The sequence below is a fragment of the Mastomys coucha genome, unplaced genomic scaffold (genome assembly GCF_008632895.1).
Source record: "Mastomys coucha isolate ucsf_1 unplaced genomic scaffold, UCSF_Mcou_1 pScaffold1, whole genome shotgun sequence".
NCBI lineage: Eukaryota > Metazoa > Chordata > Mammalia > Rodentia > Muridae > Mastomys > Mastomys coucha.
In genome coordinates this window covers 58,845,184-58,856,834 of record NW_022196891.1, presented here as the reverse complement: position 1 = coordinate 58,856,834, position 11,651 = coordinate 58,845,184, and the positions used below count along the sequence as shown (strand labels likewise).

The following is an 11,651-nucleotide window of genomic DNA, read 5'->3' as shown; positions in this document are numbered from 1 at the left end:
TACACTCCCTATTGCATCCTGTAAACTGAAAGTCATTAGATAACAGTGGGTCACTGCTCAACAAGGAGTTACCAAGAAGCCTAAGAGAGGATATGTAGCTTGTCAAGGACAGAGAAAAGATCAGAAAAACAATTTCTATACAATGAAAGAGAAAGTTGCCCAGCACAGAAACATTTAACATATGGGATCCTCAGTGAACACTACAAACACAATATTTCAAACTTTTAGACATTTTGTGTTTCTGTGATGTTACAAGAGGAATGAAGAATGCAGAAATAGGAAGTCATATGTCCAAGAGCATTTGCTTAGTGACTTGAGTCAAATTTAGAATTCCTGACTCCTGATTTCTCACTCAGCTCTCTTCCTGGGAATTGCTTCTTCATGTAGAGTACAGGGTTAGTTATTACTTTGAAAGAAATGATAAGGGAACTAAAACACAGACCACATACATTGGCATGGGGATGACTGAGACTGGCACACAGCAGCAGTAACCCTGAGTGACTGCCAGAGGCCAGAACAAAAGTAGCAGGCTAGGTGTGCCCCAGAGAACTGAGGTTCCAGAGCAGAGAACATGGTACTCAAGGGAATGACCAACAGAACAGTGATGCTTATAGTAGGCGTGTACATTGCACAGCCATAAAACATAGAGACATAAGTCTAAAATTAAAAAATAAAACACACATTTTCTTAAATATTGCCCATAGTTATAAACATTTACTTTTTCAGCAGTTACTTGTTAGGTAATAATAATTTTGCAAAACATGGTTAATAACAAAAATGTAAATACACACAAACACACACACAAAGTCTCCTGAGTCACCTAGACAGAGATCACAGAATATCTTGCCCAATGTGTAGCCCATGGCAGGCTTTCCAGTAGTAACACCCGTGGTTATCTCATTTATGTAGCATTTTTATTCAGCTTCTTTTAATAACAGATTAAAACAGAGTGAGAATATAACTATAGATAGATGCATAAGAGAAAATATAAAATTATCAGACAAAAAAGTCCAAATATAACTGAATTCACTTAGTATAAAGATTAATAGCTTTCAGACTTTCTGAGGGTTCAAGAGATAAGCACTGTATTGTAGCACAATATAATCCTTATGGGGATATGAAATCATCTGGAAAGATTCTGAGATGTGTTGTATCTTCTATTGAAAATGGTCAAAAAATACTAAAAATTTAAAAATTATCAAAAATTTACCTAAAAGTTTTGGAAGAGAGAACTTACAAACCAGTCTTGCTGAGACTATGAAAATCCTTCTTGGCCTTTATCCTGAGACATCCAGTTCACTATTATCCTGTATAATAAAAATAACCCTCAGGGTAAAATCTCTCATATACTCTGTATTATAAACAAAGCTATACTGGTTTTCTTTACATCACTGATGTGGTACTTCGGTGGTATCGTAGTCCCTAGATAGCTCTTTGAAGGAAGTTTTCTATTATGTATATTTGGAGGCCAGGAAAGAAGAGAGATAATGAGAGAAGCTCAGAGTGCACCTCATTGCTTAAACAGTCATCTTCATGTCCTGGTCTCCACAGGGTGATCTTTCTGAGCTCCATGAGATGAGAAAAAGTTTTAGACATGTAAACTTTGATCACCTTAACCTTGGATAAAGCTCCTACTGGTTGGTGGACACCACCCTTCCCAGACTCATAGCCCATTTTTTTGCTCTTTGTTTTGACGACATCAAAATTCTAGAATATAGTAATCAAGCGCCATTTTCAGTGACACATGTTTATTACAATGATCTTCTGACCAACAGAAACAATGTATCTTGAAGAGACATTTTTTTTTCATGCCCTGAGGAGCTCTTAGCAGGCTCAAGGCAATCCTGGGAATGAGAGGTCAACTGTTAATGTAAGACACGATTTAAATATCCCTGAGTGAGGAAGTAGCGTAAGATCTACATTAGGTCATATCTCATGAAGTTGAGCAGGATGGACTCATCTCTTGCAAGAAAGAACCTGCGTCCCATCCACCCTCAGAGTGGAATTCACAATGATACTTGGTTCACAGTGCTGTGATAAGATCCTTCAGGAGCACAGTATCCTGGTGTTAGCTGGACAACAATCAGTTCCCCATCATTTATCTGGAGGTGTTCGCAGGGAGTATCAGGAGCATTTACAGTCAGGTAAACTTTATCTTTGAAAGCCAAAGAGACCACCACAGTGAAGACAACCCTTCGACCATTGTTCAACATTGGCATAGAGATGGGACTTTTACCGTTCCGGTAATGAAGGTCAATCTTGACCTCCTGGAAAAAGAAGCCCTTCAGGCTGACAGCATAAAGCCCATCGCAGTTGATGAAGACAGAATTGTTCTGTACCTCCATGATTTGATGCTCATTGTTGTATAAGCTGATAAATAGTCTCCCATTCTCACATCCTAAAAAGAATTGAAAATAAGATTATCCCTAAGCAAAATATGAGATGAGAACCTTCCAGTGCGGCTAGAACAGATAAAGAAAAAGTATCAAGGAGGGAGACTCTGGAAAAAATGAAAGCAAAGAAGCGCTGTGGTACACTCATGTCTCGAACCAGCTATGCCTATGGAATAGAAGGAAAGGCAGAGCTAATGTCAGTCTTCAAGAGAGTATAAGATGAAGTTTAGGAGTCAGAGCTGAGAAATTAAAGCCATTGTCACCTCAGACATATGGCAGGATAGACAGGTTCCAATATTCCCTGATTTTTTTCAATCGCAAGAAATCACAGGCATCTTCAATGCATACTCTCCAGTTGAGTGCATAGACTAAAACAAAGGTTGGCAGGGGTGGGGCAATAGGGCCTGCATTGCCTTGGTTCTGACCATCCCTGATTATCTTGACTCAGAGCAACGGCATTTAGCAGTTCCCTATACCTTTCCACCTGACTGTGAAATCCCTATTTTCCACATGCCCCTGGGAATCAGACTCACTGAAAGCATGACTAAGTGGTCTTTGGCCACAGTCCAATAAGCTTAGTTACGGAGTCAAGCACAGGATGCTTGTGGCATCAAAGTGGGAACAGTCCCAGGAAGCAGGGAGAAAGAAGCCAAAGACATGGCCATGTGCTTCTTCCTTCTACCTCGTATAACTAGCATTTCCTGGAAGGTGACTTGGGAAGAGTCACTGCCACCAAGAAAGAAAAGGAAGAGGAAGAAGAAAAAGAGGGGGAAGAGAAAGAGGAAGAGGAGGGAGCAGAGGACCAGCTGCATCTAGAAGGTTTGTACCAGGCCTTTCCAGAGGCAAGCCCCAAAGCCCAAGTTTCTTACAGTTCTGCATCAGCCTGAGTACTACCTTGAATGGCTGAACAACCATATTGTACACACTTACTCTGGCTCATGGTCCTTGCTTGGGGGGGGGGGGGAATAACAAGCCCCTAGGGTTGACCCCGATTCAGTAAGGCTTACTTTGTATCAGGCCCTGGAGCTGTATTGTGAATCAAAAATACAAATGACTTATTGAGGGCAGAGTATACTTTCTGGTCAGCTCACAGAGCTTAATAAATCCTTGAGAACTCATATAGAAACTTCTAGTGGTTGGCTGTGGTCAAGGGTCCAAATGATATTCTTTTGATCAAAGTATCAGGTTTTCTTCTATCTGAGACTCCTTAAGGTATCATTATGTTACAGAGTAGAACTGGCAGGTGTCTTTATAGCCAGGCACATTTAGAATTCATAGAAGAAAATCAAGTGAAATTCCTACCCAAAAAGTATTTCTGGGGGAGATTAAGGAAGGCAAGTACAGGATAAGCACTTCTTTGGTTACTATTCCCCTTTTTTAGTTGATGATGATGAGGATGATAATCAGACTCCAACAATTTGGAGATGCAACACTTTCCTTAGGGAAATGACAGATCCTATATTCTGAAGAAAATCAAGGCTACAGAAAAGAGCCTATTAAAGACATGGTTACAAGGCTATAGAAATGGGTCAGTCAATAAGGTGTCTACTGCTGAAGATAAGGCCCTGAGCTCAGTTACACACACACACGTGCACACGCACACGCACAAGCACAAGCACATGCATGCACGCACATACTCGCACAAACACAAAGCCAGGCACAGTGACTCTGGACTACAATCACATCTCTGAGGAGTCAAACACAAGTGGATCCCTGGAGTTTGCTGGCCAGCCTATTTGGCTAAACTAGTGAGCCTCAGGTATGATAAGAGACCTTGTCTCAAAATATAATGTGAAGAGCACATTGGGAAAATACCCAGTGTCAACCCCTGCCCTCCACGTGCACACATACGCACACATGTGTGCTCATACACACAGACAGACACACACAATAGGTACGTGAAGATCAGCTAACTTTTGGTAATACTTACCGGTAACTGGCGCTTTGAGTCTACACATGTGCTCATACACACAGACACACACAATAGGTACGTGAAGATCAGCTAACTTCCGGTAATACTTACCGGTAACTGGTACTTTGAGTCTTTGGATTGGAGGTTTCTTTGCCTAAGGAAGGGAAAAGATGGATATTTAGAGAAAAAGAAAAGAGAAATGGATGCTGCAGCCCACAGGAACAATACCCGACAAAAGACGTAGCTTTTTCTGTGAGGATTTGACCCTGGCTCACTACAGACCCTTCGCTTTCCTATCACTACACGTCTCTTCTAATGGGGCGGGATGGCTCTGCTCTACCATGCAAGCATCTAAACTCTGTCTTCATTTCTGCCGAACTCTCCTTTGGTTTATCACATTGGTTCACGGAGCCCCATTTCTCCATTTAGATACCAGCATACTTAAACAAAGCAAAAAAAAAAAAAACCTCACAGCCTCAAAGCAAAAACAACAACAAAAGCCAACCTCACAGACTCTCGGAACAGACTAGGAGAAAGTTCTGGAAGCTTTCTCTGTGCTTTCTCTTCCACTGCAGCTCAGGAGTAAGCATACCCTGTTACCCAGGGTCAATACAACCTGCTCTAGCCTATCAGAATACCGTATGTTTCAACTGGCTTTAATTTATTTTTTTGCATTAATTTATTTTGTATATGAGAGTGTGTATGTGTGTATATGGGTCCCTGAGTATGTGTACATGCATGTGTGTGTGTGTGAGTTGTGTGTGTGTGAGTATGTGTGAGTTTTGTGTATGTGAGTGTGTGTGTGTGAGTGTGTGTGTGTGAGTTGTGTGTGTGTGAGTGTGTGTGAGTTTTGTGTATGTGAGTGTGTGTGTGTGAGTGTGTGTGTGTGAGTTGTGTGTGTATGAGTGTGTGTGAGTTTTGTGTGTGTTTAGAGGTCAGGAGTCAGTCTCTCCTTCTATCATGTAAGTTCATCATATCAATCTTGAGTCCTCGGGCTCAGTAGTAGATGTACTTTCTCATTAATTAGTTTTATGTAAAGTGTGTGTGTGAGTGCGTGTGTGTGTGTGTGTGTGTGTGTGTGTGTGTGTTTACATGCACCCTGGAACACGTGTGCATGTCAGAGGACAATTTTGTAGAATCAATGTTCTCCCTCTACCTCTACATTGTTTCAGGGGCTCAGACTCCTGTTGTAAGGACTGAGGGCAATGCTTTTATCCACTGAGCCATCCCACCAGCCAAACTAGCTGTTTTTAAGCCTGGGATCTTTTTCCAGCTCTTCAGCAGCTTGAGAAACCTAACATGAGTCAAGCCAGTGCATGGCAGTCAGAAGTAAAACAGGAAGAAGCTTGATAAAAACTCACAGGACTTGGAAACCAAAAGGCCAAGAAAATCAAAATGGACCCAAGTCACAACAAAAGGGGAGAGCCATATGAAAAGTATATTCTTGGGCTGCGAGATGGCTCAGCGGGTAAGAGCACTGACTGCTCTTCCGAAGGTCCTGAGTTCAGATCCCAGCAACCACATGGTGGCTCATAACCACCCATAATGAGATCGGATGCCCTCTTCTGGTGCGTATGAAGACAGCTACAGTAAATTATGCAGGAGCTAGCGGGACCAGAGCCAGCGGGCCGGAGCCAGCAGGGCCGCAGAAGTCCTGAAATCAACAGCAGCCACACATGATAGCTCACGGCCATCTATACAGCTAGAGTGTACCCATACACATAAAATAAATAAAAATAAATCTTAAAAAAAAAAGAAAAGTATATTTATGTCCAGTAAAAACAGAAACATCCTTGTACACACTGAGTTATCTCTCAAAGAATGCACCAAGAAGCCAGTTACAGATGCTGCCTCTGGAAAAATAATTAGCAGCCTGAGGTTGGTCACAAGCACCAGAGACCTTTTCTACAACTTTAGAGGGGAGCTATATGGTGTATTTCCTACTAACAACAAAGAGAGAGAGAGAGAGAGAGAGAGAGAGAGAGAGAGAGAGAGAGAAATGCCCACTTTCCCGCCAAGAACAACAGCCCCACGGCTATTTTTGGCAGAAGCTCCTGACAGAAGGCTTGGGAGAAAATTGTTCTCCTGCCCTGAGCAATAAAATCCCTGCTTCCCACTCTCCTGGCAAACTAGTTAGCCGCAGTTAAGAGGATTCCACTGGGGACTCCCCATACCAACGAGGAATCCCCTACTTCTCTTTTAAACAAGATCCTAGGCCTTCCTGGGCTAAAATCAACAGGCTGTGTAGGGAGGAGAGAGGACTTTCCCAAGCCCCGCTGGCCCCTGGATGCGAAGCGTGGCACAAAAGTTGCCTTGGATAGGCATCTGAGCCTTATCTCCCAGCCCTGTGCACAGTGTTTCTTTATGCTTTAGGGAGTGTTCTAGAAGAAGACTTCTCAAAAGACCTATTACCCCCTCCACCACAATCCCCTAGACAAAAAAAACGCCCTGTGCTCTGGGACTCATCAAAAGTGTCTATAGAGTGGAGTAGCGCTCAGGGCAGCACACAGCTTTTGGGTTCTGATACCAGACAAGCAAATACTGGGTGAGCTTAGATTAAGTATCACAATCTCCCTGGCCATCAAATTGTCCTCTTTAAAAATCACTCTAACATCGTGGGTATCCATGTCAGGATCAGCTTCCTGTGCAGTAGCTTGCCATGATATCTATACTTAAACTACCCCCAAAGAGCAATAAATACATAAACAAACAAACAAAATAAAACTAGTTAGTGAGGTGGCACACACCTTTCATTCCAACAAAGGAGGCAGAGGCAGATGGATCTTACCTTGGTCTACATAGCAAGTTCAGATTGTGTCTCAAAACACAGAAACAAGACAAAATTGGCAACCCTGAATTAATGAGTTAATTGAAAATTAAGACAACAGGAAGTTTCCCCATTTACAAATTTACTTCAAACTCTCTGATCTCAAAAGTCCTTGTGACTTGATTTTTTCCTTTTCTTTTCTCTCTGTCTCTGTCTCTGTCTCTGTCTCTGTCTCTCTCTCTCTCTCTCTCTCTCTCTCTCTGTCTCTCTCTCTCTCTCTCTCTCTCTCTCTCTCTCTCTCTCTCTCTGTCTCTCTCTTTTGCAGTGCTGGGGATTGAACCCAGGGCCTTTCACATTCTAAGAAAATTCTTCACCAGCCCTATTACCTTCAGCTCTTCTAAAAACCTTTTGATTATGACAGTGTCTTGTCAACATTACATTCACTGGATACGTGAATTTGATTATTTTTACAGTCTGACTTTGTGAAAGACTGTAAAGGGTTCCTGTCTGGTGTGTGTGTGTGTGTGTGTGTGTGTGTGTGTGTGTGTGTGTGTGTATTCTATCTTGTTGTTGTCCTGATGTTGTAGGAGGGACTGTGACCAAAGGGCATCTTCTGGGATTGAAATGTCAAGAGGCAGGGAGGAAAGCACATGTGAGTTCCTCCACTGGTTTGATCTGCAACCCCTAACATCCTGTTCCTTCTCCCAAAGGTCACCTAGAGTGGAAATTAGCATATCCTCAGAAACCTCTTAGAAACAAACATTTAGTGGATTCAGGTAATTCTGTGTACTAGAAAAAGCTACTTTCTGCTCCCTGAACTTTTTCAGCTCTCATTCTGGGCACCTGATGCTCAGCACTCACTATCCAACTGCCCAGAGGAATCCTTCACCCCCCAGACTCACCCGATCCCTGCCCAGAGACATTCCCACATTTCCCAGAGACATAGCTCAGAGACATTCCATGCAGTTCAGAGATATCCTCACAGTTCCAAAGCCAATATCATGCTTGAACTGTCTACAACCTCGTACTCATACTTCACACATATCTTTTTTGTGACTTATGATTAAACCGACTCAATTCTCTAATTCCCTTCCCCTTAGATGAAGAATCTGATAGTGCAAGACAAAGAGCAGATGTGATGGACTGACTCAGGTTTGTTTCAAATTGTGACTTCTCTGGTTTTGTGAATTTGGGAAAGGCATAAACTATTTCTTGGCATTAGCTTTCATAAACACACACACACACACACACACACACATACTGCATACACACTGCATACACACATGCACAATGATCCAGTTACACTAAGATGCCCAAGAGCTAACAGTGTAGTTTAAGGAAAGTAACAATTTGCTGACACATGGTAATTGCTCAGAAATGCTTGGTTATTCTCGTCTCTATTTCTACTTATATGTTTTTGCCCATCAGAATCACAACCTCAGGCCCAAATCAAATCCTTGATACTTGATTGATGTATTCCCATAACAAATATTTTAAGCCACTCTGTTCATACAAAATTTATAGAGGCTGAGGTCCTAACTGCCAACACTTGGATGCTACTAAAGGTTCTGGAGAAGGTGAAACTATGGAGCAGCCACAAGGTGACCATTATTTTCAGTACTAACAAGAAGGGAGTCCTCTGGCCATGAAAAGCTGTGGAGGAAATTTACTCTGTATGTCTGGGTAAAAGAACCACCAGTGAAAGCTATACACTCCGTGACTCCAGTTGAAAAATATTCTGCTTGTAACCAAGACGCAAAGCTGGGGAGGGCTGAGCAGGGGCAACACAGGAGATGTTTGGGAACAGTAAAGCTATGATGGGGGGATATATGTCATTATACATTAGTCAAACCTGCAAAATATAGAAAATACAATATCAAAAGTAAACCCCATAGTAAAACAGAGTCACTCTTGACTGATGATATCTTCAATGGCTATAATATTAGAATATTTTTATGTGACTGTTAGAAAATTATATTAACTTGCTGATTTTCAATTTCGTATCTATGAGGTGGAGATAGGAAAAAAAATCTGTTCTCTCAGAAGGCTGGTGTGATGTTGATTGAGATAATATGTGTGAATGGTTAACACCTGACATGAAATATTTAAAGGGTCAACAAATATCAGCCATTATTCTTCGATACACAGAAGACAAAATCCATGTAATTTTTATAATTTACCCTACATAATACTGTGTTTTATATGTGAAAAAAGGAAAAATAAAAAATATTTTTTAAAGGAAGAATAAATTAAAGAACATATCAAAACTACCAAGGTCTGTGAATCAAGTTCTCTGACTATCTATAACCCAGAGAGGACCTGGGCCTCATGAGAAAGCAATCCAAAGACATCTATCTGGTCTACCTCCACATAGTAAACACCATGTCTGAATACAAAGAAGAGCAAAATCCCTCAGAGCATCTCCAGATGCTAAGGAAACTGGGAGATGTCAAAGAAACAGAGTTTCTCTCATAGAGTGTAAAGGTCTCTCATAAGTGAAGAGCAAAGTTCAAAATCAACTAGTACTGAGTACAGCCCCAGGGTTTGAATAGTATTGTCTCAGAAGCACCAAAGGATAAAGAAGGAGACATCTTTGTGTTGAAGATAATGCCTCAGAGGAAGAAATTAAAGACCATGGAAGTGAAGAGAATTAACTCCTGTCCTCAATTCTACTACAATTTTTCATTGTGTCATCCAGTGATTTTTCCCCCTTTTTTCTCTTCCTTTGTTTAAGTTGCTAGGGATTGAATTGAAGGCCTTGCCCATGTAAGGCAGGTGCTCTTCCACTGAGCTATCACCCTGCTCTTTCATTTTTAATTTTAAGAGAGGGTCTCACTAAGTTGCCCAGGCTGGCCTTAAGCTTATTCTCTATCGCAGAGTATCCCTGAACTCTTGATCCTCCTGTCTCAGCCTCTTAACTGGAGACTATAGCTCTATGCCTCTAGACCTAACATCAATATTCCTGCACATAAAAATATAAAAAGAAGAGAAACTGCCTTGAAGGTTGTATTAGTATTCCACGCCTGTGTTCTTGTATCCACTTCAGCCTTGGAGGAAAAAAAAAGTTGCTACAGCAGTAGATTGGCAATGACCTCATCATGATGGCATCCAGGGAAATCCCAGAATTCATGCTTTCACCTCTGGGTGTCAGCTATGCTACAGATGAAGAAAATAAGGAAGGAAGGAAGGAAGGAAGGAAGGAAGGAAGGAAGGAAGGAAAGAAGAAAGGAAAGAAGAAGGGAGGGACAGACAAGCAAGTGAACTCAGGAACAACTGAGTACCTAGGTAGTAAATACAAGGAATTTGACAACTGATTATGTCATATGTATATGTAATACTTGGAGACCAATGATGACACTACAGCATGTGTCTACTACTGAGATGCATTAGAGTCTCCTGGGAAAGTTATGAAAAATAAAAGTAAAGATGCTCGACTTATTCACAAAGCCCCTGGCTCTAAAGGTCTGAATCACCAGGCATAGTGGCACATGCCTTTAGTAGCAGCAAAGAGGCAAAGGCAGATGGATCTCTGTGAGTTCGAGGTCAGAGTGTTATATGTGGCCATTTCCAAGCTAGTCAGGACCTATATAGTGAGTCCCTGTCCCAAAGGAAAAAAAATGAAAAGGGTGGGTGGAGCCTGAAGTATAAAAGAATCCAAGTTTCCCAGTTTGAAAATCATTGTACTAACCTGTCAATGTCTGAAGATTTTTCAGTAAACCCTATGGGAAAAAAATCTGGTACTCAAGAAATGCTTGCTGTTCACTAAAAGCTATTCAATAGTTGGCAAATGATATGATGATCATATTATTTGATAGTTTGACTAGAAGAAGTAGCAAGTTACTAGGCATTACTTGACAGATAACTGAAAACAGCATCATTTTGCTTTTCTTTAAACCTGAATAAAATTCCATTCTATACATGTACTATTTTCCTTATACTATTCACCTGTCATTGTGTTAAGTGAAATAAGCCAGGTAGACAGAGACAAATACTATGTTTTCTCTAATAATGTGAAGTCTATACTTAGGCGTAGCTCATAAAAATAGAAAAAGGACCATGAGAGGGAAAGGAGAGCATGAAAGACTAAAGGAATAAATATGTGACATGAGAGTGGAAGAGACCAGGACCATTTGGGGGTAGAACAGGACCAGAAAAGCATGGGTAGGGTTGACGGTGAAGGTTAGTGAGCAAGGCCAATAAGAACAGAGTATAATGATACACATACACACACACACACACACACACACACACAGAGAGAGAGAGAGAGAGAGAGAGAGAGAGAAATCAGTCCAACAGAATCAATTAACCTGGACCCTTACAGCTCTCAGAGACTGAACCACAAACCAAAGAATATACATGGACTGGACTTAGGCCTCCCCAAGATATGCAGCTTAGTCTTCATGTGGATTCCAAACAACTGGAGTGGGGGATATCCCAATACCTGTTGCCTGCCTGTGGGATATGTTCTTCTAGCTGGGCTGCCTTGTCTGGCCTCAGTGGGAGAGGAAGTGTCTAGCCTCACAGAGACTTGAAGTGTCAGGGTTGGGGGATACCAAGCGGGGGGGGGCAGTGGATACAC

General features: G+C 41.6%; 1 protein-coding gene across 1 annotated transcript in view; it reads right to left on the bottom strand.

The window, feature by feature from the left end:
• Positions 1-1,106: 1,106 nt before the first annotated feature.
• Positions 1,107-11,651, bottom strand: part of Tnfsf4 (TNF superfamily member 4) — a 22,910-nt gene continuing 12,365 nt past the window's right edge. The window contains exons 2-3 of the mRNA XM_031342217.1: positions 4,417-4,459; positions 1,107-2,398 (exon numbers count right to left, since the gene is read on the bottom strand). Of these exons, the coding sequence (XP_031198077.1) occupies positions 2,007-2,398; positions 4,417-4,459 (435 nt within the window). The 3' untranslated portion in view covers positions 1,107-2,006. The remainder of the gene's footprint in view (positions 2,399-4,416; positions 4,460-11,651) is intronic.